General features: G+C 40.2%; 1 protein-coding gene across 1 annotated transcript in view; it reads right to left on the bottom strand.

Annotated features, from left to right (window-relative positions):
- si (sucrase-isomaltase) overlaps window positions 1-25,650 on the bottom strand; it is a 47,542-nt gene extending 21,892 nt beyond the window's left edge. The window contains exons 1-20 of the mRNA XM_086036161.1: window positions 25,527-25,650; window positions 24,768-24,853; window positions 24,156-24,276; window positions 21,883-21,992; window positions 21,641-21,792; window positions 19,968-20,139; window positions 18,943-19,042; window positions 18,727-18,839; window positions 18,349-18,474; window positions 16,857-16,988; window positions 16,287-16,406; window positions 13,362-13,475; window positions 12,281-12,365; window positions 11,451-11,568; window positions 10,642-10,813; window positions 8,775-8,891; window positions 6,608-6,762; window positions 6,102-6,186; window positions 3,391-3,447; window positions 1,014-1,138 (exon numbers count right to left, since the gene is read on the bottom strand). Of these exons, the coding sequence (XP_085892287.1) occupies window positions 1,014-1,138; window positions 3,391-3,447; window positions 6,102-6,186; window positions 6,608-6,762; window positions 8,775-8,891; window positions 10,642-10,813; window positions 11,451-11,568; window positions 12,281-12,365; window positions 13,362-13,475; window positions 16,287-16,406; window positions 16,857-16,988; window positions 18,349-18,474; window positions 18,727-18,839; window positions 18,943-19,042; window positions 19,968-20,139; window positions 21,641-21,792; window positions 21,883-21,992; window positions 24,156-24,276; window positions 24,768-24,853; window positions 25,527-25,650 (2,384 nt within the window). The remainder of the gene's footprint in view (window positions 1-1,013; window positions 1,139-3,390; window positions 3,448-6,101; window positions 6,187-6,607; window positions 6,763-8,774; window positions 8,892-10,641; window positions 10,814-11,450; window positions 11,569-12,280; window positions 12,366-13,361; window positions 13,476-16,286; window positions 16,407-16,856; window positions 16,989-18,348; window positions 18,475-18,726; window positions 18,840-18,942; window positions 19,043-19,967; window positions 20,140-21,640; window positions 21,793-21,882; window positions 21,993-24,155; window positions 24,277-24,767; window positions 24,854-25,526) is intronic.
- Window positions 25,651-27,682: the final 2,032 nt, after the last annotated feature.

Genomic DNA, 27,682 nt, shown 5'->3' on the forward strand with positions numbered 1-27,682 from the left:
ATTACGCACATACATACATATATCTTTACTATTACATACGTAGTAGCTAAAAATAGAATACATTTTGGATATTTCCCCTTTTTGTTGTTAAAGCAACACTGTGTCATGTCAGTTTTTATTGCTTATGTTGGCGCCATGTGGACAAAAGCGGTAGTGTTTTGACAAAAGTCAACCACGTTTCCCATGCGCGCCAGCGGGTAGTGTCGTGAAATCCTGAGCTCTCGCTGGCCTGCAAGTTGGACTGAATTACATTTCTATTTCCAGTGGCTGTGTGAAAGGTGAATAGCGATGAGGTCATGAATCTAATTTTGTTTGAATAATACTTTCGTTTTTTGGTTTCTTTTGGGGCTTCTGCCATGACACCAGTAATCGCGCGTAGACGTTCCGTCCTTATAGCGAAAGGACGAAGCGAGTATGCCGTAAAGCAATTCAGGACGTTTGTATTCTTTTGTGCCAGGGTTGCTCCCATCCTCCTCAAACTTGCTTAGTGCCAGTAAAAACGCTACAGAAGATGCTCAGGATTGCCACAGATATTCTTACAGATGGCCGTCATAGATCGCTTAACTCGCTGGCAATTGACTGCCTATAAATTCCATGGTAATTCCACTTTTTCCTAATCTCAAAGACGGACAGTGTTTGGGCATACTTCAGTGGTCTTTCTAGGACTTTCGAAAGGCTAAAGATCGGCTATAACAGCTAGTGTAATACCGCAGGTATTGTAGATCCTAGTCGTTCAGTGTAGCCAACCAACATATCAAAAATGTCCAAAGCCTGAGCAATCTCTAGTTATACTTTGGTCCTTGCCAAGGAGCTTTCAATTGTCAACCTCAGGGCTATGGACGAGGCTTCCCCAGCTCCAACTTTTCTACCCTCTCATCAATTCTTCAGTCAAGATCAGCAGCCCTCTGTTGGTGTAAAGAACTGTGCCACAATTGCCCAATTTGGATACCGATGCACGCAAGGCCATCCATTTATTTTGTGCTTCAGTTTATAGTGTGTTTGTGAGTCTGTACCTGTAAGTGGTGGTAACATTCGGTTTCTGCGTGGGGAGAATTGCACCACCTCTTATGTGTAAACCAAGTTTGTCACCCGGTAGATGCAGCTTAATGTTTTTTCTGCGCTCTGCCAATGCTTTCATCTGATTGGTAAAACGAAAAAAGAATACATTATACAAATTACCTTCATGCACATGTGAGGTTCCAATCTACTAGCACACTAGTTTATTTTGCTTTGTATACAAACCTAGCCTCCATCTATTCAAACAACTTTTGAAGAGTCCTCTACAGTTCCTCTCATTCTCTCATTGCTGCTGTGGCCTGGATGGTACACACTTAATTTCTGATCTCCCGAGGCCTGAACTTTTATAGCAGGCCAAAACAATTTAAAAGGATCTTCTCTCAATCTCATCTCATTCGCAATCCTATTCTAGGTCTTGTTATCCTCTCATGTGATGCTCTAATTTTCTTTTCTCTGTGTTCCGATCATGCCGTGTGCCATTTTATGCTGTGTGTGTGGGCTGGAGTTGGCATATCTACCTTGAAAAATATTATATATATTCATATGAATATTTCATATTTTAATTCCAAAATAATGATAACTCTTAAATGCTACTGTTTTATATTGGTTGTTACAGACTCAAGGGGTCTTCTGTTCTTCTAGTAAATGTCATCCCACATTTTTTTCTTGCTCTTCCTTCAATATGTTTATATTTCTGTCTTCTTCTTTTTCCACTCTTGTCACTACTCGTATCACTTCATAATGTCATTTGTAGGGGTGTAACGGTACACGTGGATGTGTTAATACGTTTCGGTATGGAATGTTTGGTTCGGTCCACTTATTATAGCGTGAGATTATGCACAGGCGCTATTGACTGTGAAAAAGTGTAAATAATTTCATAAAGACTTTAAGGTTACTATATTTCATGATTAAAGAGTTTTAATTTAGTTAGCAATAATTGTAACTGTTATTGCATGTATTTTTTTCATCACAAAACGTGTATATATGTACTGTAATGACAACCGGTCTGTGTCATAGGCTGCTGAGTGTTTAGTGTTCTGAATAGTTCACTTTTATTTATTTTTCCTAAAGAATATACCCTTTACTTGTCCTTTTTTCAATATAAACATACTTAAAAAAAATTTTTTTTAAATCTGTTTTTTTTGTACCGAAAATATACCGAACCGAAGTTTCCAAGAAACCGAACCGAAATGTGATTTAGCGTACCGTTTCACCCCTAGTCATTTGCTCTGTTTGTCCTGTACTTCAGTCGCCTTCATTTCACTCATACTCCTACCTAGATAACCACTAGGGACCAACAAGGTCATAGAAACCAGCAATGAGAAACAAAATCTAATCACCCATCTGATCAGCGGCCGCTTTACAATGCCACTGTGATGGCCAAAATAAGATCCCAGAGGGAACTCAACACTTCTTTTATCTCTCCGTAAGGGAGATGGTCTCTCCGTTCTCATCTGCACCCCTGCTTCCACTCGATCATTGTCTCCAGTCTCGCTCGGTCTTATCTCTCTTGTCTCCCAGTCCCCGACAAAGAACTTCAAGCATCGACGTCCACGTGAAACTGTGTTCTTTGTGTGTGCTAATGCCTCTAATACTGATAAACCCCCTCTGCAATCCTTCTCTTGAGCACTACATTTACCATTTGATTGCACCTGTAGAATTGAAGCATTCTCGCACTGTAAATTAATCCTGCACTGACGCAGCCGCAAAGAATCTAGTTTAGCCTATTCATGATCCCTTTCCCCTGTTGAGGCAGCTTATGATATTTACTTTTTGTTAAGGCCCTATCAAGGAGATGCTAATTTGCCTCCTTTGACATTTGCGAATCACTTGTTTTTGATTTGGATTACACCATACAAGACGATCATGTCTTCACAGATGTTTAAATCATGTCATTGGTGTTCCCATATACATGCAGGGTGTTCCAAATGATGATGCTTACGTATGTAAGGGGGCTAAATAAATGTTTGAATATTTCTGGATGTTTTTCTCTAGTCTCTTTGCATCACTGATATCGCTCACAGACAGGCTTGATTAGTAATTTCAAAGATGAGCCTATTTCTAGGGGGAAAAAACTCCTTATGTTTTTTTTTTTTTTTTATTGAGCAAATCACAGTTTTTATGCATAATGGGGAATGAAACAATGGCTATTTAAGGAAAGTTTATGTGAAGCAAATTGATCAATGGTTCTCATACGCTACAGTTGTAAAGGTGTTCAATTTATTATCCTTTAATACAACGTAGTAAATAATAGTTAGTAAATAACATTAGTAAATAATCCCCACAAAATGATGTTGAGTTTATTTGATCATAAGAAAGGTGAGGTAGTGTACATTAGAAACAGCATTTCAAAACGAGAATACAAAGTCTTACCGTCTCGTAGTCATACCACAAAGCATCCGGGATATATGCATCCAACATAACCACACCCTGCAAAAAAAAGGGACATTTGTCATGCATAACCAAATTTCAATTTCAACCTTGATCTATTTTCTTCAATTTTTTTTTATCATTTTCTTCCAGTCACATTTTTGTGGGTCTGAATTACAGAGAACAAAGAGTAATTCCTTAATCTTCAACTTCCTGCCCATCTGATGATGATAATCCTAAAAGGTGTGATGGTAGAATCTAAAGTACACCACAAGGGAAGTATTTTTTAAAACATGAGCATAATGACACATGATTACCTCAGATAAGTCATTTTTAGCAGTCTATTGTGTGTGATGTGTGACTTCTACACAGCTCCGTGTGACTTTTCAGTCGGCGGCACTATGATGCAATTCATGATGGGAAAGATCATATCAAGTGACAACTGTCGACATTTTTTGATGGCTCAAGACGGCAGACAGACAAGAGCAATCAATAGAAGAGCACCAGCCTTTGATAGCGTTGTCAGATCGTGGCTCTTTCTGACAGGGAGGAAGGCAGTACAGAGAGCACATTGAATGAAGGAGCCACCCGAACTCTCATTCTCAAAAAAAAAACCCCACGAAATTATTAATAACTATGTCAATGATGTCGAGCCACCCTGCCCATCAAAAGCATGTCACGTGTCATCTCTTGAGTAGCATGTTTTTTTTCCCTCCAAAGACCAGCCAAATGTTTTTTTTTTAAAGAGTAACATTTAATCCACGTCACAGGGTTCGGGTTCCTCGTGTTTTGGTGTCCGATTTACTTGCCATGCCTCTCAGTCACCACATTGGCTAATGGGAAAGAAAAGAGCGGCTAAGTATCGCTGCTAGCATTGCTGCTAACTGTGATTCAGAGCGATAGGACGTGAGGCCTGTCTCCGCGCAAAGCAAGCACGTCAAACCACTCTCTAGACCACAGTTTGATCTGCATGTGATTCCGATCAGTCGGTAGGTGTGAGGCGGGTAGCAAGCAGCGCAGAAAGTGAGCAAGAGTGAGTTGAAAGAGAACCTGGATGAAATGAAGAAAGGATCACACGAAAGATTTGACAACAGCTGACTAGGAGAATCAAGATGAGAAATGGAACCCACATTTGATGGAAGAATGAAATAAAAAGCAACGTGGGGGGAAAAAATGGGCAAAAAGATGGCGTGGATGGTGACCAGAGGGGATGATGGGAAGCAAGTCAACAGAACTAGCCTGTTTGCCGCAAAGATCCGAAGGGTTGAGGTCGAGCATCATTAGAGAAATGAGAAGACAGATGGATGACACGATGGACGAAGAAAGACAGTGAATTCGAGTTAATGTGAGGTGGAAAATGAAGGGTTACCAGAAATAGTGGGAATTAGGTCTTTGCTGACTTCATCCTAAGCACCTTATCCACAACTGGATTTTATCGTCAACTATTGCATTTGCAGTCTCGCTGATCTAAAAGCAGTTTTGTGGCTGAGCCACAGACGGGCGTATAATACATTGGCCGACGACGCTCTGCAGAGAGAGAGAGGATGTAACGACAAGGGCTCTAAATGACAGAAGCCTGTAGATTTATGATTATATTTAAAGGAATACTGATAGTCCATCCTTCAAATTCTTGAGAACGCAGTGTACTATCCAGAATCTCCATTCCAGACGCTCAAGCCTGTAAATTGCGGTCGCAGAGAAAACACGGACTGGAATTTGAGTAATAAGAACGGTCTCAATATGATTAAGTGGAACGGATCGGATAATGAGGGGAAACTCACAGATTTATGATCCTACATGAGCGAATAATGATGAATTAGATGAATTTGTATTTCAAATCATTTTCTGGTCACTTTATAATTGAGCATTTGACACTTTTGGTGTAATTGATAATAAAATAAATAAGCAAACAAATCATTTAGAGGGGTTCTTGAAAACATTATAGAGGGGCTTCAGATCTGACAACGCCACTGGTCGTTGATGGATAAGATCGCCACCCACAATGCCGGTGCTTCATTTGCTCTGTCTGTGACCTTTCAGAAGCTCCCTAGAATTTTTTTTTAAGCTTTGCTCTTACACACCTATTGTTCTTCTCATTGGTTTTAGTGCAGACTTGTATGCTTTCTCCGTATTAATTCCTTGGAAGCTGCGCCCTCATCTTGAAATATTCACTTTTCCCCCGATCACACCAATTGAAGCAACTTGACACACCCTATGAATCCAATTTACTTTCCACCAATCGACAATTAACAAGGGGCCGTGCTAAATTGCCCATTAAAGGGGCCATTTTGACACGACCGCAATCCGCCATATCGGCGCACATGCAGACGCATGTCGAGCGCAGCGCAGTACAAGAAACTTGCGTATTACTACGCGCACTCGCGCACACACTTCCATCTACACTTCTAATCTGCTTGTAATGAGGTCAGTGCTCTCATTAGAGCCGAGAGAAAAGAGGAGAGAGTATGAAAGAGGAAGAAAGGGGGATGAGAGGAGGGGAGGGCAACAAAGCAAATCCCATGTCATGTTTTTCCCAGCGGAGGTCAGTGTGTGGGTGTGTGTCGGATGAGCTGGTCATCCAATCTGTATGGCACATATGGCATTAAAAATGCCCCCATTTGAAGCGTTCCGGGTCACAGGGGGTCAGTGGTTGTCATGCATGGTCCTCGCTAACGTGCGGTTGCGCAATCGTTTGTTGGTTCGTGTTGACTAACCGGGTCCAGTACAGGTGTGATGAGCAGGTGTTTCCCCCAAAGAAACTGACGATCCACACCCCAGGTGGCACTGTCCGAGTAAAACCTTAGAAGCAACAGCGAACAATAAAATATCAGCTACACGCGTGCTGAAAGAAGCACGGTATATTAAACAGAGACATGCTAGAATACAACCTCGGGAAATTCGATTAAGATGTGTGAACGGAACTAAATGTTTTCCTAAGAATAGAATGAATTCCTGACAAGAATTGTGGAAGAATTAAAGCCTTGCTAGCATAACATTGCATGATCCTGGGTTAAAAACAGAAAGGAAAAAAAAAACAACAACAACTGGAAAATGAAGAGGCTATAAAACAGGTGATATATAGAGACAGTGTTTATATTTTCAAATAAAGGCATAAATGAATATTAATACACGTATTCTGCTGAATGGGAAAAAAAAAAAAAAAGCACATTTCCTGGAAGTCACACTTGTTTTGGGATGCACGATATTCCAAATGACTTACTCATGCATGAGGGGACGCACTACGGTCTCCCCCGTGGTGCTGGCTTTGAAGAAGAGTGTGTAGAGGTACGGCAGCAGCGTGTAACGAATCCTCAGGTAGTGTTTGGAGCTCTCCACCAGAGCCGAGCCTGGCCCATATGCCGCCGGATCCTGAGGCTGCAGACAACATTAATTACCGAGACTGGATTTGATGAGCAAGAACCTCACTTCCCCCTCTGATTTGTTTTAGGGGAAGCTCACGCATGTGCCGACAAGTCGGTCTCGCAAGTTGCGCTACATTTCTCACATTTGCCAATGACTTGGCTTATTTTCATTTCCTGAAAACTTGGGAAGAAAATATTAAAAAGATCTTATTTGATCTCAGAACATAATAGCTTGATTCTTTTTTTTTTTTAGGTCATGAGACACACACACACACACACATAAGTCAGAGAAGTCACAACACTTTATCTGGTTAGGAACTATTCCCTTGTTCGAAGATTCATCATAGTTCAAATAGGTCAATTAGCTTCTGTCCATTGTCTTTTCAATCTGCTAATAGCCTAATGTCTTTTCCACCTCAAACAGTGATGCAAAACGCACGTCTGCGCGCGTGCGGGTTGGTTTGCGTACTCATGGCATTCGATCCGCGATCGGGTTAAAGCAAAGGTCACATATCAGCTGTTTTGTTTTGGCGAAATAGTACTTTGGATTTATTGGCGCGCACACACCCACACACACACACACACACGACATCCCATTTATAAGTGTTCTATCTTTGTAGCACTGATGAGCATGGAAATGCCACGTCCGCTGCCAGAGCCTTCATTTTCATGCTGTTCACCGCTAATGGTCTGAGTTTTCTCGCCAGTCATTTGTGCTTATCTGCGCAATAATCCGCGTTGGATGTCAATGCAAACACTGCTCTCGGCTCATTTGGGTGGCTTCCCTGCGTCCGTCAAGTCTCGTCTCATTTTCAGACATTCCAAGTCGAACAGTCAAGCCCCGATCGAAAACGTCGTCGTCGGAAAAGAGGTTCATAAATTGTGGCCCTCGTGGCAACGGTGTGGCACGGGACTGGCGGACGAATGGACTTCTGACGGACTAAATGACGGGTTTAACAGATTGACGGACTGACCAACTGACGATTACAATTTGGTTTGTGACGAAAAATGACGGACTGATAGATGACAGACGGGTGCCTAGGCCACTGACGGATGGTTAATGATGGACCAGCAACATTTAGTAAAATGCCCACCTCTGGTTACCACACTGTAAAAGGCAAGTCATGAAGGACATCAAGCCTGTGCCAACCCCATGCAGCCTTAAAGCGGAAGTCAACCCAACCATATTTTTTTCAAGAATCTGCCCCCAGCAGTCGAAAACACGGCATTCTGATTAATTTTGTATAAAAATATAAGTTAAGTAGCAAAATGCACTTGTTTGTAGCCATCTGCGGGGGCGGCCATTTTGTCTTCTGTCGACTGAAAATGACATCACAACGACCAATCACAGCTGACCTGATTTCTGAATCTAAGCCGTGATTGGTTGTTGTGAGCAGTTGTGATGTCATTTTCAGTCGACAGAAGACAAAATGGCCGCCCCCAGAGATGGCTAAAAACGAGTGGATTAACACTTATTCCACAAACGCAATATTTATCAGAATGCCTTGTTTCCACTAGTGGGCTTGCATGGAACATATTCTTGAAAAAAAAAATGTTTGCGTTGACTTCCCCCTCTTAAAGTGAAAAGATGTACAGTATAAGTAAAATCATGAATCATAATGTATACTGTGGTTATTTTTCTTTTCCATCACAAATACATTTTCAGGATCAATATACCTTGTCCAAATGTATGCAACCAAGTAGATACGTGCTATCAGAGGCAGGATCTTTTGAAATTCACTTCCGCCGGTTTAGATTTGCAGTCCTTTGTGATGACATTCTATACTTGTTACTTATATCCCATATCATTTAATAATATTCCATTCAATTCGACCAAGATGTTATGGCTACAACAGTTTGACTATAAATACTATTGTCAGTGAATAACCACCCCTTTTCAGAATTTGTGTCCCCTGTACTTAATTCTCTTTGACACTAATGCATTTCAACCTATGTGATATATACATATCAAAGGGATGCTTTAATAAAACAAGGAAAGTGCAACATGACTTAAGAGCACTCTACCTTGTAGCCCTGAGCATTGTGGTTGCGGCTGAAGGGATAGAAGGCTCCCACTTGCATCCAGCGACGGCATAATTCTTCGCTTGAGTCATCAAAAAATCCACAGATGTCAGCTCCAATCTGAAACGAATGAAAGCATTGAATGTCGCATGTTGTGTATATTTATTATTCTTGCAGTCTTCCTGGGATAAAACGGCATATGACAGTTGCTCCAAAAGTATTTTGACAGAGCCCACCGCAATGAATTTTCAAATAAAGCAGTCACCCACCTATTGGTATTTCCCATTAAATTTGAATGTATTACTTGCAAAAATAACCGTATCGTTTAATACTTCTGAGAATTCAGGCAGGCCAGTATTTACCAATGATTTTCATCTCATTATGCAGTATAACAAAATGGTGATATTTATACAATACAATACAATACAATTGTATTCATACAGCGCATTTCATAACAGCTAGAGCTGTAACAGAGCACTTTACAAACAATACAAGAAATAAAAAACAAATGGCTGTGATACACGTATTCATAAATATAGATGATAAAAATATAAATAAATAAAGCCAATAAATGAACATAAAACACTATATACAATTGACGCCGGAAAAGAGCCGAAAATGTCAGGTCTGATCAAAAGCCAGAGAAAAGAAACTTCAACCGGGTTTTAAAATCATTTGTGGTGGTGTCAACTATTTCAGTCATAACTGCGCAGTTTTAGGTCTCTATGTGTCAGCTCAGTTGTTTGCAGACAGTGGATGAGGACTGTGATCTTTATTTACATTGATTACACAATGGGAATCTAAGAAAGCCACTTTCAAAGGCCACTCCTCCGAGACTGCTTGAGTTCTATTGTTTGCCATTGGCCACATTTTGCAACACACTCAGTTGGTGGGAATCGATCAAAAGTCCCATTTCGCTCTCGGATTTTCCTTCTCCGACTATGTTGAGTATTGTGTGTGCGCGTACAGAACAACCTTACTTTTGAATGACACAGTCACACCTTGACGCCATTGGTATATTTAAGACGACACCATACCGTGTGTGTGGATGTCACTGACTCAGTGGTGTACTTAGCAACCCAACAGTGTGTGTGCCGGGTGCGTCCGATGTGTTAATGCGGCAGGAAAATAAGTCTTCCTTCCTTTTTTTGTGGCTGTCATTTCAGGTAAACTTGCCTTCCCTACGTCACAACAATGGGATCAACTAGCAGCTAAAAGTGTTCTGAACGCCAGAATTGCATTGTTAATTAAAAGGAAACTTGAATCAAGTGTTTCATTGCCTCTGAGACATGTTAGCATTCTGTCCATTTTGATCCTATCAATGCTCGACGCTAATTTGCACTTGGACGCTTGCAAACTTTGACAATTACAGATATGCGGACACGGTGTTTGCATTGCCAACTTCTGAGGCGGGAAGTAGGTGTTGGTTGTCCATCCTCTTGTCATTTGCATAATTTTCCATTTACATCGTTGATGAATTGACCGTCTATGTGGGATGTCAGGTGGAATTTGCCGGGGGATTGGGTCCCAGTGGCCCCCATCTAACTGGAACACTGACTATTGTTCAGACAAAGAACGACGATAAGCGTATTTGGTTAATTAAAGTTTGAATGTGTTAGACAGGAAATTGTGGTTGAGATGAGATTTGCCGTATTGTGGCAAGATATCGTTTGAAATAACTAGAGAATACAAATGAAGATGAGTGCGAATTGTGAGAGTGAGAGCAATACAACAGCAGCAACGATGTCCGTCAACTGTGTAGCCCCTCCATGCTAACCGGGTGTTCTCCAGTCATTCTATTCCGAGGTCAACTCACACTTGAAAAAAACCACAAGGGCTGTTTGATCTTTAGTAAAAGTTCAGAACTCACATATGGAATTCCAAATAGACCAAACTCCAGCATGCCGGGGATGGCCCACTTTATGTCGTTCCAATTGGCGGCGTTGTCCCCCAGCCAATGACCCGAATATTTCCCCACACCTGGAAAGGAGGAGCGGGTCAGCATCAGAGTACGGTTCCCACCAAACACACGCTGCAGAGCTCTGAGGAACGGAGAGAAAAAGCATAGTGGTCAAAGACATTGAATAATGAAATAAGGACAGGTGGTTTGGATGCATGCGCCCAGGCAGAGATTGTGATTATTTATAACTACATAATGCTTTCCCTGGAAGGAAATCAAAGTCGAATTGATTTCCTCTAAGATTCAGTGCCTGAATGATATTTACAGTACAATTGCTCCATTCAGTAGTAATGTAATGATAATAATGAAAAAACATATTTTAAAGGGGGGGGGACTCGTGACAAATGTTCTTTGCCAAAGTTGTTCTGTGTGCCCCAGCTAGTCTAAACGCAGTCTTCTGATTAAGAAGAATTGCGCAGATTAATCCACCTGTTTTCATCCATCTCAGGGGGCGGCCATTTGTCATTCTACCACCCACTGTTGTTGATGTAAATTGATGTCACGATCTACTACCAACGGGACAAGGAAAAGGAGACGACAAAGTACGGGGCCCTTAATTCTGGACTAGAATCAGTGCGCCACCAAAATAACATACATTTAGACGCAACTATTTTGAGTAATTCCGCTGCGTATTTTGCTGCTAATTGCTGTAAAGGGATGTCAGCTAGTTGGCTTCCAAAGCGCAAGTTGGCAAGATACTAACATCATTCTCCACTCACTTTTCAGTCGCCAGCACCATGGAGTAGCCATAGAGACTGTGAACATCATAGTGGTTGCCCCAGGCCTGCTTGGCATCCATACACAGAGTCTTACTATACATCACTTCATCCAGAATCTCTGTTGGTGGGAGAAATGATAGAAGTGATGGACAGGAATGGATTACGATGGCGAGCCTGTTTACATGATCATCTGATAACTGAGAGTGGTGTCCCAAATGCTGTAATTGACAAACCCTCATTTGCGGTTCATGGTTTCAGAATATTATTCGATTTTTGTCGGAATAGATATATTCGTCCCGACATAGAATTATTCACATTTCCTGGTATTTTCCATACATTTTCTTGTGTTTTGAAACACAGAATGAATTTCTACGACTAAGAGTTACCTATTAAACTGATATTCAGACAGAATAGAAACAATGAAGTGGACCATGGTTTTTGTTTTTTTTGTCTTTTGCAGATCAGGCTGTTTGTACACCACTTCCACTTCACCCATGCAAATGTTAAGTATGAAATCAGATTAGCGGGTACACATGGCCAAAGAATAAAGTCAGTGTATTGGGGATTAATGAAGGTGTGATTATCTGATTTGGCATAATCAGATAATGGCCGTTAGCCTATAAAGCATACCGCATTACATTGTTGACGTGATGACTTGAATAATGTGATAACTCCAGAAATCGGACAATGATGTGACGTAAATGGTGAAAATGACTCACGGAAACTGGCCCTGGAAATGGTGACACGGATTGCTTTTTCTTTTTTTTTCCCTTTATTCTTTCTCCTTTCCGTACAGAAATTAAATGGGTGGATGGGAGAATGTCTCTTACTTGGAGTGAAGGGAGGATAGTTCAAGTTGTTATCAGCACAGCCCTTGGTTGATCCTTTCTTGAAGTTAGCTACTTCATTCATGTCCTGCAACAGGATGAGTCACTCGTGAATGAAAATACCTTTAACAATTGAAATGATACATAAAACGATCCAGACATCTTCCAAAGGGCTTGCTTGCTAAAATGGAAATTGTAATACTAATATGAATACTACATACATTTCTACCATTCATTAGGTATACCTTCATATGTTACACTAAGTACGAGAGCTGTAACTATTCTGCTAACTGAAAATATTGTCTCCTGAAGACCGTTGTTTTGATTAATAGGAAGGTAGTAATTGAGCAATGTTTGCTTTTGTGCTTGTAGTCGGCAGTACGGTAGTGTAGAGCTGTACGGAATCCTACTGAGGTGAGAAGAGGTTGCCGCTCCTATTGTGACAGGTTAAATACATTCATCTCCTAGTAAGACAAACACACATATACGACAAGGTCCTTATAACTTTATTTATTAAATGTATTGTGCCATGCAATGCATTCTGGGAACCAGGTGCCTTTACCGTCCTTACCATAGAGTCTACGGCGACGTTAAAGCTCGTGTGTTAAAGCAAGTGTTGCCGCGTTCGCCAAAAATCTCAAATGTATTTTCTGTATTTGATAGCACACGCTTTTGGCGTTGATAGCAAAGCAAGCTTCATGACAATTAGTTCAGAAATGAGCAATTTATGACTCATTTTCAATGCACTTGACCTCCGCTGAAACCCCAAGACTGGCTCACCAAACCCCGGGGGTTTGTTCCGACCCTTAATCCTTAATTAACTAACTCTGACATTACAATGCGTGGATTGTCATACTTGGAAAGAATGCCTAACCATTATGCAAATCCTTACCGATGTTGGACATAAACATGGAAAAGCCATGCAAAGGAAAACCACCTCATTTCTATAGTCTGACTTTCTGTAAGGCCTCATATTATATTTAATTTGGCCTTTGGTTGTCTTGTTAGTTGGTTAAAAAAAAAAAAAAAAAAAAAAAAATCTGAAATGAACTTTGGTAATAGAGGATTTTCAAATCAGACTCACTATCCAGAGGGCATCATGTTTGATCTCGCGGTAGAATCGCTCATACTCATCAACCCACCAGTCGATGCAGTTTTGGCTGGTGTAGTCTGGAAATACAGTCTCTCCTGGCCATACCTGAGAAGGACAGAGAGCGACTGGAGTAAACGCCAGCAGTAGTGTATCTTCGCAAAGAAAAGATGGAAAACAGCATCAGAATTGTCAAAATGCTTTTAACAAAGTACTTGTGCTCTCTAGATGTGATCTGAGTCATCCTGTATATCGTGTACCAAGGAAAATGATTGATCCACTAAGAATCAAAGCGATTGTATTTCTTGGTCTCTTCTTGTACTCAAATGTGGTGTGAGAGAAACGGGACAGTGAATCTCAAAGTTGGTCCTTTTTACTCTTATTTTTTTCACAGATTAAGTAATTAGAAGCCTTGGCATGAATGATACACTTGCATATGCTCAGTGCATACACGCACGCACGCACACACGCACATTCTTTACTTTTTACTTTCAGGCAGATGTTTCTGGCAGGTGGTCAGAACTCCAAGGTTGTTTGGTGCGAGGTACTTTTTAAAAATATGTGCTGCTTCTCTTTTACTGTGTTTGTCCCTACCAAATCTGTTAGCTTTTGTAGCTGCATACCGCCCATCTGCTGCTTTTATTCTCCTTGTCTTTTAGTTCAACGTAAGTATTTCAAAGTATAGTACCATAATATTACGAGAATAAAGGGGGTTTTTTTTGCGGGGGAAAAAAGTATGATGAAGTTGTACTTTTAATGAGTGAATGTCAAATCTCCCACACGCACACCTAAGGGCACTCGAAGTCTAGGCGCATGCTGTATAATAAATTAAAATGTATACAAAAGTGGAACTTGTTGACATCCTCAGTTGTTATCATCATAATGCACAATTTCTGTTCTTGTAAATGTATAACCATATCTCATAAAGTTGTGTTAATATATATTTTTTTACACAATATTCTCATATTTTGACTTTACTCATTTCTGCGATTTATTGAAGTTTTAATTTATTTTCTATAAGTGTATTTATTTATTATTGTAGTTTCCTTGAGACAATGCTTTTGCTTTCTTTGTGGGGGCTCAGGCATTTTTTTTTTCTTTGTTTGAAATCCAAACTCAGATTTGGGGCTTCAACAGCCCCCAGCTCTACCCATGCAAATCGAAATACTTGCATCGGCACACCCAACTGTCAGGGGTGGGCCGGTGGTTAGGGTGAGCAGTGGTTCATTTGCATGAGACATGACAGTAATCCATCCCCACGCCCTAAAAAAAAGTTGATTTGATTTATTTTACTTTCATACAGATGCATTTGAGGTCCAAGTAAATGTGTGCATCTTAACTCTTTGTAGAAATCATTCATAATTATAATTTCAACGCAACTGCTTTCATAATTACGACACATATTCAAATGGGAATTAAAAAAAAAAAAAAAAGGATCTCTCACAACCACACCGATAAGCATTCATGAACATAACAGCAGCGTGTCATTCACAGAACCAGAGGCACAACTTTTCATGGTGTTGTCTTGCTCCCTCTCTCCTCTCTCACTCGACACGCTTAATCTGCGATGCAGCGAGGCAGAACATTTTAAGATTAAATACTAATGTGAAATCAATGCATATGTTTGACCTGTTATAAGCGGCATGGAAAGGCGATTAGCAGTGGGACTGGACCTAATCGTGTGCGTAATCAAAACAAGGCTGTAAAAGCATAAAAGCAACAGAAGTTTATCCCTCACACATCCACCCTTCACAGTGGGTATGAGCCTTTTAAAAACAAGCTGTGCCGGGGAATGGGTAGAAAATGGCACACCAGGGGCTTGAACTTCCATTAGGGCGTTATGGTTTGATGGAAATTAGGACAAAGGAACTAGGCGCCCAGACGTCAGTGTACACACAAATACACTTGCTTGATAAATGGCAAACTATTTAATGCAGGTCCATCTATGTAACCATCCTCTATACCGCTTAGAATATGTCTTCTTTTTTAAAATAAGTTAAAAGTTGTTGTTGTTTTCAGACTTTTTTTTTTTTTTTTTCCAGAAAAGAGAAAAATCCGAATCATTTGTCTGCAAAACTGAAACGTTAAACCAACAGAGGAAAGCATTCGGCTACTGTATTGCCTTGTGAACTGTGCACATTTTTAGAGAATTGGCATGTTTGGCCATTGGTTATGGGGTTTAAAAGAATATCAAAACAGTAACTAAAAAAGTATAGCGTTTCTTGGGGATTGCTAGCAGAATTATGCACATTCATATACAAATGTACATATTGGATGATTTTTTTTTCTCTCTCTTAATAATCGAAATGTGTTCTCTCCTCCCTTCGCATACAAACAGCACTTCCCCGTGTTTTTAATTTGATGTCATTTTCTATGTGCCAAACGCACGTTAGGTTTTTAGTTGATGCTGACCTAATTGTGGTCTAATGACACAATTTTATGTTGCACTCCGGCTACTGCCTTTTCTTCCTTGTCAGGCAACACTGCAAGCCGCCGAATCCAAAAACTGCAGCTACCCCTAATTATACAAACTCTTAAAGAAGGTGTGTCACATTTTCGTTTCACTCGACAAATTCACTTTCTGTATGACTTCCTATCAAATTCTTAAGTGAACGCTCAGCTAAAATCAAGAGAGATTCCCTATTATGTGCGATGCTGAATACAATGTTAAAAGGAAGATTAAGCATAATTACAATTTTGTAATTATCATGTACGGTTTGATATTAATCTCTCCTCTGGTCTAATCGTGTTTAACTTGTGGTTTGCATACAGAGGATAGATTACACATTTATTTCATTTGGACAAATGACTTGCTCATTCTAAGCGATCATTTAAGCGGTCGGTATTAAATGGAGATAAGAAGACAATTACTGGCCCAGGACCAGTATTGTTTAATGTCTACGCATTTCTTCATCTCACCTCTCCCAATAAAGGCGAATTGCCATCGTTTTCAGTGACCCAGGCTTTCTTTTCGGTCCCACGGTCAAAGGACTCATACGGCGCACCCCCAACTCTTTTGCTGGTGGCAACAGCAGGATCCTGGTGCACACAAACATACAGTATACTCACGAGGGGGAAAGCAGGCCATTAAATTGCATTAATGAACTCACAATAAAGAGAAATAAGGTAATGATGTGAATATCGCTTTATAAAACTGGAACACCTGGTTATGACGTCAGGATTCTGTAGCAATCAAAATACTTCAATGCTATAATAACTGATATTTAACAGCTAATGCGAGGATTTGATATTTTTTTTTTTTTTTTTTTTTTTTAGATAACTACTTTTTCTCAAGGTAATTTGGCCATGATTGCTCAAATTAATCGACTCAACAAAAAGCAGCAGCGCATTTGTTGTGTTAGAAAACGATTATGCTACGCTATTACGAAATAAATGGCCGTTCACTTCTTTTCAAATGTATTCGTGCTCTTTTTATGAGATGAGGTAGACAATATGCTTCATTGATACTGGGGTGTAACTGTTTCCTACCAGGATGAGGATGTATTTCTGTCCCTTCTCGTGAAGGTAGTCGGCAAACTGAGGCAGCTCGTTGAAATTGACTTTGTCATAAGTGAAGTCTTTCTTATCCTCCATGTAGTCAATGTCGGTATACTGGATTTCCTGCATGAGGTTGTTCCAGACAAAATGACATGCACTTCTTTAAAAAAAAAAAAAACAATCTTCATGTGCGATAACCAACAGCAGAACGTTTGAAAAATAATCAAGTATTTCACACCTGGGTTGGCCGGCAGTCAGTATCAATACTAGCACGCTATTCTTTTTTTTTTTCTCCACACAAACACAATCTATTTTATTTGAAAAATAAATGAATTTAGGGCAACAAAGAACACTTTCTCATCCTGACTTTTTTCAATTGCAGTCACCTTTAATCCAAGAGTTCATCTCTAAATAATCATCAATTGCTCCCCTTGATAGAAGAGGATGCAATCTTTGGATATAAAGTAAACGAAAGATATGAGCATAATCGGTGATGTATTTTATTGTGGCTAGGAATCAGATAAGGCGGCCTGGCTTTGATTTGTGGTGATACTGTGAGATGCAAGGCTGATGTTTTGATACAATTTTATGAGGAGATGAAGTATAAAGGTGAAGATTAGGAATTTTAAAGCAATTCATTTAAAAAGAGCTGTCAAGCATCAGTTCTTGTGTACAGAGCAACCTTTGGCCCGTATGGAAATAAGACTCATTTCTAAGAAAATGTCTCACAGAACTGGTATTTATCAAGCGCCGCTAAAGGGGAGCCAGGCCGGAGTAGGTTTCATATTTTGACCAGGATGAATGAGATAATGACAGGAATTTGTTCGATTGATATTTGACCGGCATTAACATTCACTTACACTTGAAGAATAGCGCTCTCACGTTTGAACCTGAATAGAGCCGAGCCGACGCTCCATTATTTGGCAGAAAGCCGAATAACCCCGTCTAAGCTAAAGGCCGTTGCTATCGCTCAGACTGTCTACCCAACTGCTGCTCCCACCTTCGTATCACACCTCCCCAGATAGTGTAACATGTCCGACCTATGAAGCCGTACACCGGTGTATGAACTGTGAAAGAATAACATGTCGCAAAGGTGAGGCAATGATATTTTTCACTGAAAGCTTTTCAACGGTGCTCCGAAAGAAACCACTGGCAGCACACTTTCGTACACACGAAGCTTGTGTTTGCATTACTCGACAACATAACAGGCTGTGCCTTGTATTGATCCGCTCCTGTATTTGTCCTCTTCTTTGTAAAGAATACCAGCGGAGAAAAAAAGAAAAGCGAAGAAAGTCAGAGATCTGTATGCGGATACATGACGGCCATATACCCAATCTGTTAAGCCTACTGATTTTTTCATTTTTAAGTCACAAAACCCAAAGAAAATTCATGCAATCTTAAGCACAGAATACCCGAACCTATATATTTTATACAGTAGAGTGCGGGAATGAAAATATTAAAATGGGAGCAGACAAAATCTTACATATGGGAGGTGCACTGCACGATTCCTTTCCACTGTTTTCTTGACCTCACTCAAGCTGCCATAGTCCCACCTAGAAAGCTGGAATCCCAGTGACCAGTAGGGCGGAATGACAGGCCTGCCAATAAGCTGAAAGCACAGTTGATAAGGTAAAGTCGGTATAGAAAACGTGTACCCATATAATAGACTGCCCGTGTAGGTAATCCTGGGTTATCATATTTAATATTCCGTACGATTGTGCAAGTTAAACGTCGATTGAAGTTGTTATTTCATGTATTAAAATTGCTATTAAGTACCAAAACTATTGACTACATTTGAACAAAATGCACGGTACTGCATATTGCTTGAAATGCTTTTCTTCGTAGTCCGGGCATGTATCACCTCAAGGAACTCCTGCACCACTTGTTCCGGTGTATCTCCAAAAAGAATATAGAAGTCAAGGATTCCTCCAATTGTTCTGTATGTCACTGCAGGTGCAGGTTGCAAAGTCACTTCTGAAAATAGACAGCGCGCAGTAATGACAGGCTTTAGTGTCGTCCTGAACGTAACTTTTAGAAATAGCAAGATATGTTAATTTGATGTTGTTTTGTTTTTCACCCATTGCATTGCTATTCATGAGGAAGACCCCAAATGACTTTCCACCCTCGTCTTCCAGACAGAGGAAGAAGGGATAGTGTCCGTAGAGGTTGTGAGTTCCCTACAGAAAGAGGTAATTATATCAGGTAAACACAGGAGGACAATATAAATCTGATACCCTGTCTTATGTTCTTAACTGAATTCATGAGTTTTCCAAATCGAAAATAATATTTTTGGAGTCCGCACCATCATTCAGCTTGTTTACTTTTAGTAAACGATGAACTCATCAACTGTTTAAGGAGTTATGAAGATTAAATGATGAGCCTCTTATAAACTCCTCTCCGCCGGAAAGGCCAAACGTTGGCTTGCAAATGGGAAGCAGAAGGTTTCCCGCTGTAAAATCTGTCAGGATAAAAAAAAACTTGACTCACAGCGGGAAAGTCGGTCAGTTTTGCTTGTTTTTGATACCACAAACGCTAACTGATATCTACTCTATTGACGTTAACATGTATTTGTTTTTTGGTGCACCTGGAAGAAAGGCTGCAATAGAAATTCTGCTTCAGGGCAATCTTCACTATGTATAGTAGCATTTACAAACGTATATCATACAATCAAAAAATTCAAAGCTGCTATTATAATCGTGTAAGGGGCTCTATAATGTCTGAGTGAGGGAGGTAGTTCTTTTCAAGTGTTTAAACTGGTTCAGTAAAGCAAGAACTACTGCTTGCTTGTATTTATATTAATAAGTAATTACGTGTAGTTGTGAATGTCAAACACAACGTCCAAATGTACATTGGGGGTTCACCTCTGCGGACGAGAGGGTACTACCCTCCGGCCGCCTTTGGGTTTTTCTAGCGGGTAGCTTCAGTGTACGGAATAGAATAACTTTTATCTTAACTTTCTATATTTTCCAGGCCGCTTGCCCAACATATTCACCAGACGTACAGTATGTGTCTATGTAATTACTTAAACTCAAACGATACTTAAACAAATAGTGCTTTAGCTAAATAGCATTTGCATATTCATTGATTTAAGAGATTTCTCACCCCATTCGGAAAAGCGTCTCTCGTGAAGATGGGCCAGGTCTTCCAGTATGTGTCATGGCGGAATTGTCGGTGTACGTGCTCTCCCAGGCCATAAATATTATGGGATGGAAGTTTAGCAGACAGCTGTAGGAACTGGTCAGCAAACACCAATGGCCCCATTGTTGTGTCGAACCTGTATGTAATTTATGACAAACAAATGGAAAATTGGAGGCAAATGTAAGAGAGTGAGGTACAATTACATTTTTACTAAAAAAAAAACTTAGCCGAAACTCGCCATTGTAAATCGTAAACATTTGGAGACTACTATGCATGTTTGTTGTTGTTGTTGTTGTTATCCTTTCGGCTTTTCCCCTTAATGGTCGCCACAGCGAATCAAGTGCAATGTAACATTATTTCTATTAGACACAAAATGTCATCAAATGCTGTGGTAAACAGACATATTGTCGACATATTGCGTTATCCTTTCAACTGGGTCATTGCAACAGCTTTCAAGTAAGAGCGCAATTTAGGGCAGGGAAATCCCAGTTACATTCCAGATGATGATCAGGCCGAGATTATGTGTGCAGTTTTATGATCTACTGCAGTTTTTATGATGTGAAAGGTAAAAATAACATGATAAGTTTCTTTGGTTGGCTGAGATCAGGCTTTGAGCTTGACTATGTGAAAGGTAAAAAGAGTGAGAACGGCAGTACGTCTATTGCACATGCACTTAGAAACCATAGACATCATGCGTAGTCAAAGTACGCTAGACTTTTATTTGAGAAGGTGTGGGTGGAAAGAGGAACAAAAGTGTTTATTCCAGGTCAGTCACTGTAACATTCACACGGCAAAATTATAGGGAATGAAATGAGCTGCTTTGATTGGCGGCGAACCAAGTCGGCTGTGTTCACGTCCAACAACAGCGCAAACTGCCCTTAATGCAAAATTGTCAACACCCGGTCTAACCCGCCTCAGCACAGATTTACGACACGCCTTGTGCCAAACTTGCTCCAGTCACAAAAATCTTGGTTATATTTTTCATGAGGTCGCTGTGGTTTGCCCCACCGAGAGTGTGACACTAAGTCACGCCTTCTGCCTCTGATTGGTTGTTTTTCCTCAGACTCGGTGGTTGCATATCAAATTAGAGACAAAAGACAGGGCCAGAGGTGGCTGATTATTTCACAGATCATATATATCATGGACTACTATTGATTATGAATGTTTTAACAAAAAACAGTTTTTGTGAAAATGGCAAACGCTACCTGTAAATGCTGCAGTCCAATGGTAAAAAATTGTCTCCATGTCATGACAATTTGTACCTTTTAACATAATATTTAGTGTTTCCCTGCTTATGTCCCGTTAAAATATGTAGCCTACCAAAAAGTGCAAACGTGCTTTCAGACACCAGTGCGAACTTCCACTGCTATAACTCTCCTTCAGACAAGCAGTTCCGCTTTTGAGTTGTGTGGTCTTTCATGAACTACATCCATAATTCTGAAACCGTTTTAATTGCTACTGACCAAAACACAAATGACACACAGAGGTTTCCTATATATGCCTCGACTGCATTTGGTATGATGTTTTGTTTTTAACTCGGGCTGTGTGACTGACTGTCCAAAGGAAAACAATGGTGCACGGTTACATCAACAGAAAATATAAAGAGATATAATAGTCAATCAGCGGTGTGAACTCACAGGACTTTTTTGTTCTCCTTCCTGCGCACAACCAGCCCAAAAGGTTTGTGTGTGATCTCCAGTGTGTTGCTAATGGGACTGGTCGGGTTTTTGCCGAGGCTGTTTATGTGTTCATGGGGCACCTCAAACCTCCGCATGCTGGCGTCAGATATCTAAGTACACCAATAGGAGAGTTAATCTGAGTTTATGCAGAGTATTTCGCTCATAGTTTTCTTAATCGCTCTTTAAATGCGTCCGTGTACCTTAAAACGAAGTCGATTGCTTGACTGCATTTCAGCATGAAATGACAGTTCCTCTATATCTGCTCCAAACAAGGAAGGGGAGGTCATTCGCTTCAGATGTGCCTTCATTACTGCCATAAAAACACAATAAAAGCAAGGTCCAGGTCATAATACAGAGGAGATAACGACTAAATGGCTACAGGCCATGTTAAAGCATGCTTTTAGTAAGTCAAAATTTTTATTGTTTTTTTTTTTTTTTTTTTTTCCTGTGAAGTGAATCTTCATCAGCTTGTGTCAGTTTTAATGTTAATGCAAATATCAAAGTCCAAATGTCTGTCTGAGAGTTCTATGCTAATGTTTTTGCTCTTGTGCGTTTTCTTTTGCATATTATTTCAGGGCCAGCGCGGTGAATGTGTGGTTAGCACATCTGCATGGGTTTGCTGCAGGTTCTCCAGCACAAATGATGCATGGTAGTTTGATTAAAGACTTTAAATTGTCCTTGGGTGTGAACGTGTATTTGTTCATGTGCCCTGCGATTGGCTGGCCATCAGTACGGGGTGCCTCTCGCCAAAAGTCAACCGGGACAGGTTTTCAGCTCATTTGTGGCCCTAATGAGGACAACCGCTGTAAAAGAATGGATGGAATCCGTTCTAAGTACGGTTTATAAAGTTTAGCCGCTTGCTTTAGGAAATCATGATGCAGCAGAATATACATTTTGTTTATGGACATGAGATCCGGTGCTATCCATAACATTTTCCAGGTGAACCATGCATGGTAGACATTAAAATATAGATGTCCCTTGGTTTATTCATTTACCCATTTAAATATTCTGAAGGGTTTTTAGAGGCAAAGAAAGTTGTTACATGACTGCCATGGTAACATTGAGCATTACCGCGGCATATTTTATGTCACGCTTGACATCTCATACCGGGGGGAAAAAAAAATCCTTCATTTTTTTTTTTTTTTTTTGTCGGCATGTCATCAATAATTTTATTCTGCCTTGGCCTCTGGCCAAGACTTTGTACATTGGATTTCTGCTGACAATGACTCCGCGACTTTGAATACTGTATGTAAGATATGATCAAATTACATTTTGGTCAGTGGTGTTCAAAGTAAGGTGCGCCGGATGACTTCAAGCAAGGCAGAGCTGCTTGTGAAAAGTAAAGGAACACCTTTTTAACCACATTGGTGATGTCAAAGATGGGAGAGCCCACCTCGGAGTCTCCATCCTCTCATCATTGGAAGGCATGTTAGTGGAATTGAGAAGGATGTATTCTCTCCATTCACGCATTATGTCCAGATTCGGCAGTGTTCCAATCCTCACTCTACATTGTTGATGGTGCAAGGCTAAACTAAATGTTCATGCCGTCTGTGGATTGTTCTCCATGGCCTCACCTCACTCGAGTGTTTTTCCTTCGGTACCAACAAAGCCGCATTCGGTTTCGGCCTGCACTATGAGCCGCCATAAGCCTTCCCATGGGCCAAAAAAGGCGTCCTTCTTTCTTTGGTAGGCCAATAAGTATGCCCGCACCTGCTCGGGTCGAAGAATGCCCTTTTCAATGGGAATAGTAGTACAAGCCATGCCTTAAGGCAAGTCCATCAGAATCTAGACAGAAGCTATGCCTCCTTCTCGGACCAACCCTCGAATTTATCTTGGTTGATGACTACATGTTTTGAGAAATGCTTTTTACAATATTGCAATGCATCCACTTTTGTCAAATAGTTCATCTCAAATGCAATATTTGATCAGCATTTCCTTTGCCCTTAGGTTTCAACAGTACATCACATTGTTTAGCAATTCCAACAATGTAGCTGAAATGCTTTGTTCAGGTTGAGGAACCAGTAACTAAGCTCACTTAAAGCAAAAATGAATCCAGGCAAGGAAATAGAAAAATCTGCATTTTGCAAATTCAATCAAGCTCTCTTGAGAGGCTGCACATCATGTTTCAGTGACAGACATGCCTGAGGTAAAGTGAGTGATAGAGGAAAAAAACAAGATGAGGGTAAGACAGACAGATTGCAGTTATACACCCTCAGCTGGCCTACCAAACTAAGTTGAAAGGAAATAAGGTCATCAATCAGCGAGCAAAAGATGGTGAAAGTGGAAATTATTTCAGTTTTAAGTGCCCAAACACAAACAAAGTGTTTCCCACCCAGAGCTGCAACAAATCAAGTGTTATCAGTCAAACTAAAGAGCAGGGTTTTTTTGGGATGGGTTAGGACAGTGATTGGGAGCAAAATTCAGTGTTTAGTTTCACCCCTCCACAACGATTTGTGTCACGTTACAATTTTACCGTAAGGATCCGGTTGCTCCACTGATTCGACAATGTATCCATGGTTGGTGGAAAAGAAGCACCAAGGTACATTTCGCTCATCGAGAGGGCTCCAGCAACATCCACGTTGCTGGCATCCTTTCTGTGGAAGCAACATGAATCAAGGTTGGGTGGGGGGGGGGGGTTCATTCAGAACGATACAGACAGTAACCTTTTTGGCCTTGATATTATTGCAACGACATTTATTGGGATCCAAAGAAAGAGACGGTGCATATTGAACTAAATTTAACACACAGATGGCCTTTAACAAAAAGAAAAGGGTCAAACAGCAAATTACTACGACAATAATTTGAATAGGCCCATTGTGCACGGAACCTTTGTATGAAACCAAACAATAAATCTTTACAGTATGTCAAATTACCCCTCTCCCGCCACCACCATAGTAATGCCATGATTCTACTATCTCGAGGAATAATGTTCGAATAATCATTCTAACCAGAGAAATAGATTATAATCTGGATCAGCTATGACGCCAGTTGTAACATTAAACAGAGCCACGAAGGCAGTAAAGTATGTCGAGGAGTCCAGAGTCTGTGAATACATAAACCCTCATATATTGATTGTCGCACATACCTTGGAGGCTCCAGCATCAGGGAAACAGTCCACCCTTTCCGCAAGAGCAATATTTGGACACTGTGGAACAAACGCCTCTGTTGTCTCTGCCAAAACATGATATTTCCTCATGACAAGCGTATAGTATGAATAGCAGTTGTAAATCCTTAACATGATGTATGTATGTTGTGCTTTATAGCCGTGCAATAAGAAATTAAATAAAAGTCAACTATACAAACAGAATGAGTCAAATTTGCTAACTGGTCAGTCAAAGGTTTGTCTGTTTTTATTACAAATTATACTCAGTATTCGATTTTGTTTTATCAACAAACTAATGATTCTATAAATAACTATATTTTAATCATTAGTCATTCATACATTTGGAAATCTTAAGTTTTATGAACTGTAAGATTCAGAGGTCACAACACGCAGAACACTTGCTCAATCAAATAAGATCCAATAGTGGTAGTTAGCAGTAGTGTACTACATCATACTAAGACGTGTTTCTCAGATTTTGGTTACCTCGTTAGCGGCATGAAAAATAATCAATACTTAATAAGATTTAGGTCACTAATACACCACTGCAAATGAAAATATGGCCTAAATCTAAAAACACAAGACAATGTGACAATAAATTATACAAAGTATTTTAAAGGCATATTTTAACCCTGGCTCTTGTATTAGGTCTTCTTATTAGATTATTTTTTCACGTACACCTAAAATTGTGGCCCATGAGGGGTAAACTTTTTATAGTTGCGTTTCCATGCAAACGTCACTTACCATCCTTAACGGTCCCAGGTTCGCCGGTCAAATAAACAACTATTAGAGCAATGGCTATTGCCAACATCAATGCGAACATGACCATTAAGGCCACCTCCAACCCCGAGAACCGCCTTTTCCCCATCTAAAACACAAAACCAAAGATGTGCATATGTGGCTGATTACAAAAGTCAACAACTTTAGAACCAATTAACGACACCATGATTCTAAAGGCAAGGTCTCAAAGGTCAGATATAATTTCATGCTTAATGAGGCCCGGTGGCAGGACACTCACAAAGAATAAAAAAAAAAACTCTATACACTCACACAACTGACATACACATATGATATGTGGACATTTTTCCCTCTGAACAATCATCAACCTTTAACAAAGCCATTTACGAACTATTTCTAAAGTTCACAGATAAGGAACATACTTTACAAGACAAGCATCTATTGGACAGAAATACTGAGACAAAGCACGTAATTATTCAACAGTTGGGCTGGATCCCAAAATTCCCCCCTTTAATATGAGATCTTCAGATGAATGACTCTTTGGCAGGAACTTTTCAAGAGATTTAGTTCCCTCTCACCCTAATATTAAAATAGTAAGCTCTGGCTGATCTTGAGGAATATTCTTTTCCCACGGGCACCAGGTCACCCCCGGGGCCCACATGAGTAGGCTGCGGGCCTGTAAACACTAGCAGGATTCATAGAAGTCAAAAGTATTGCATATGATATTAAACAGTTCCCTAATTATTGTGAGAAATCATTCACTTTGTGAATATCATTAATGATTGATAATAGAAAGATAATTCAAGCAAATGTATTATTTCAGATGCGTGTACCAAACTGGTAGTCCTTCGTATTAACCAAGAAGTGGCTCTCATTTTCAGAAAGATTGTTTACCGCCGCTCTAGCCCAAACGCCGTATTTCCACCTATCATACACGCCATCATTTTCCATTTAACTTGTCCAGGGTAACGGATGTGGTAGGTCGCCACCCAATCACAAATAAATTGTGAAATAAGAATTGAGTGGGAACTGATCCCTCGCCATCGGCAGTAAAGTCAGCTACGTGAATGACTATACCACCAACAGAAGGGCTACAAACGTTTCTACCATCCGTTTTCTGTTCTAGCGGTGATCAGACATCCGGGATCTTTGCTCTCGATATTGTCGCAAAATCTCCAAAAAAGGTTTTGAGCAAGTCATTTCAAAGACATTCATCATGTCACTCAAGCCATTAAGCTTCCCTCCATTGTACAATTGAAGACAGAAACAAGGTGAATGTCAAGCTGCCTGTGTGGGTTTGTGTCTATTTGGGTGAATTAGACATTTAGTGCCATGCTGTTTAATGTGCTGTGAAGATCGAGCGAGGGTAAAGAAAGAGACAAATGTGCCCGTGGCCCTGTGTGGTTCTGAGTCATATACACATGACGCAACAATGAAAAGCGCCTGGAAACATTCGATGTAAGGAAGACACGAGAAAATATTTCAACACAAAAGTGCATATATTTTGTAATATAAATTGAAGGTTCTCAACTGTTGTCACACGAGGACCCACATTTTCCTGTTGTAGCTTGAGTTGCAGCCCACTTTAATAAACGTGGATAGCAATTAAGAAAATGTACTATTCGAAAATAACCTTCAAAAATGTGCATGTATCATATTTTAACAACGCATGCTTAGGCTACGTGTTCGGAGTGCCTTTCGGAGCACCATATCGTCGCTGTCATGTGAAAAAGCCTTATCTCCCATTTTTTTTCTTCTTATTTTTACATGACTCATGTTTCCGCGTTACAGACATCGCATTAAAGTGAACATTAAAAAAGTTTCCAAAATTGGAGATACGTGTTTTTCACAGGACAGCGACGATACGAAGAAAGTCAATATGCACGGGACAACTGCAAATACAAAATGTATTTTTATCATTGACGTCTGTAACAATGAAATGTTATATATTCGTACCGCTGTAACCTGAGGAGCCTGTTCAAATTTTTACTACCTGTGTGTGACCAAGCCAAAGTGACCTACCATTGGGTCCCAACCCACCAGTTCAGAATCATATGGTGTAAACAATATTCACTAAGCTCAACTTCCCATTAGCTCATGTTAGAAAATACCATAAACGTAGCCTCCACCCATTGAGTTTTAGTCCACATGCACCCCCCCCC

Source organism: Filicampus tigris, chromosome 7 (assembly GCF_054856515.1).
Source record: "Filicampus tigris isolate MCC_2025a chromosome 7, RoL_Ftig_1.0, whole genome shotgun sequence".
NCBI lineage: Eukaryota > Metazoa > Chordata > Actinopteri > Syngnathiformes > Syngnathidae > Filicampus > Filicampus tigris.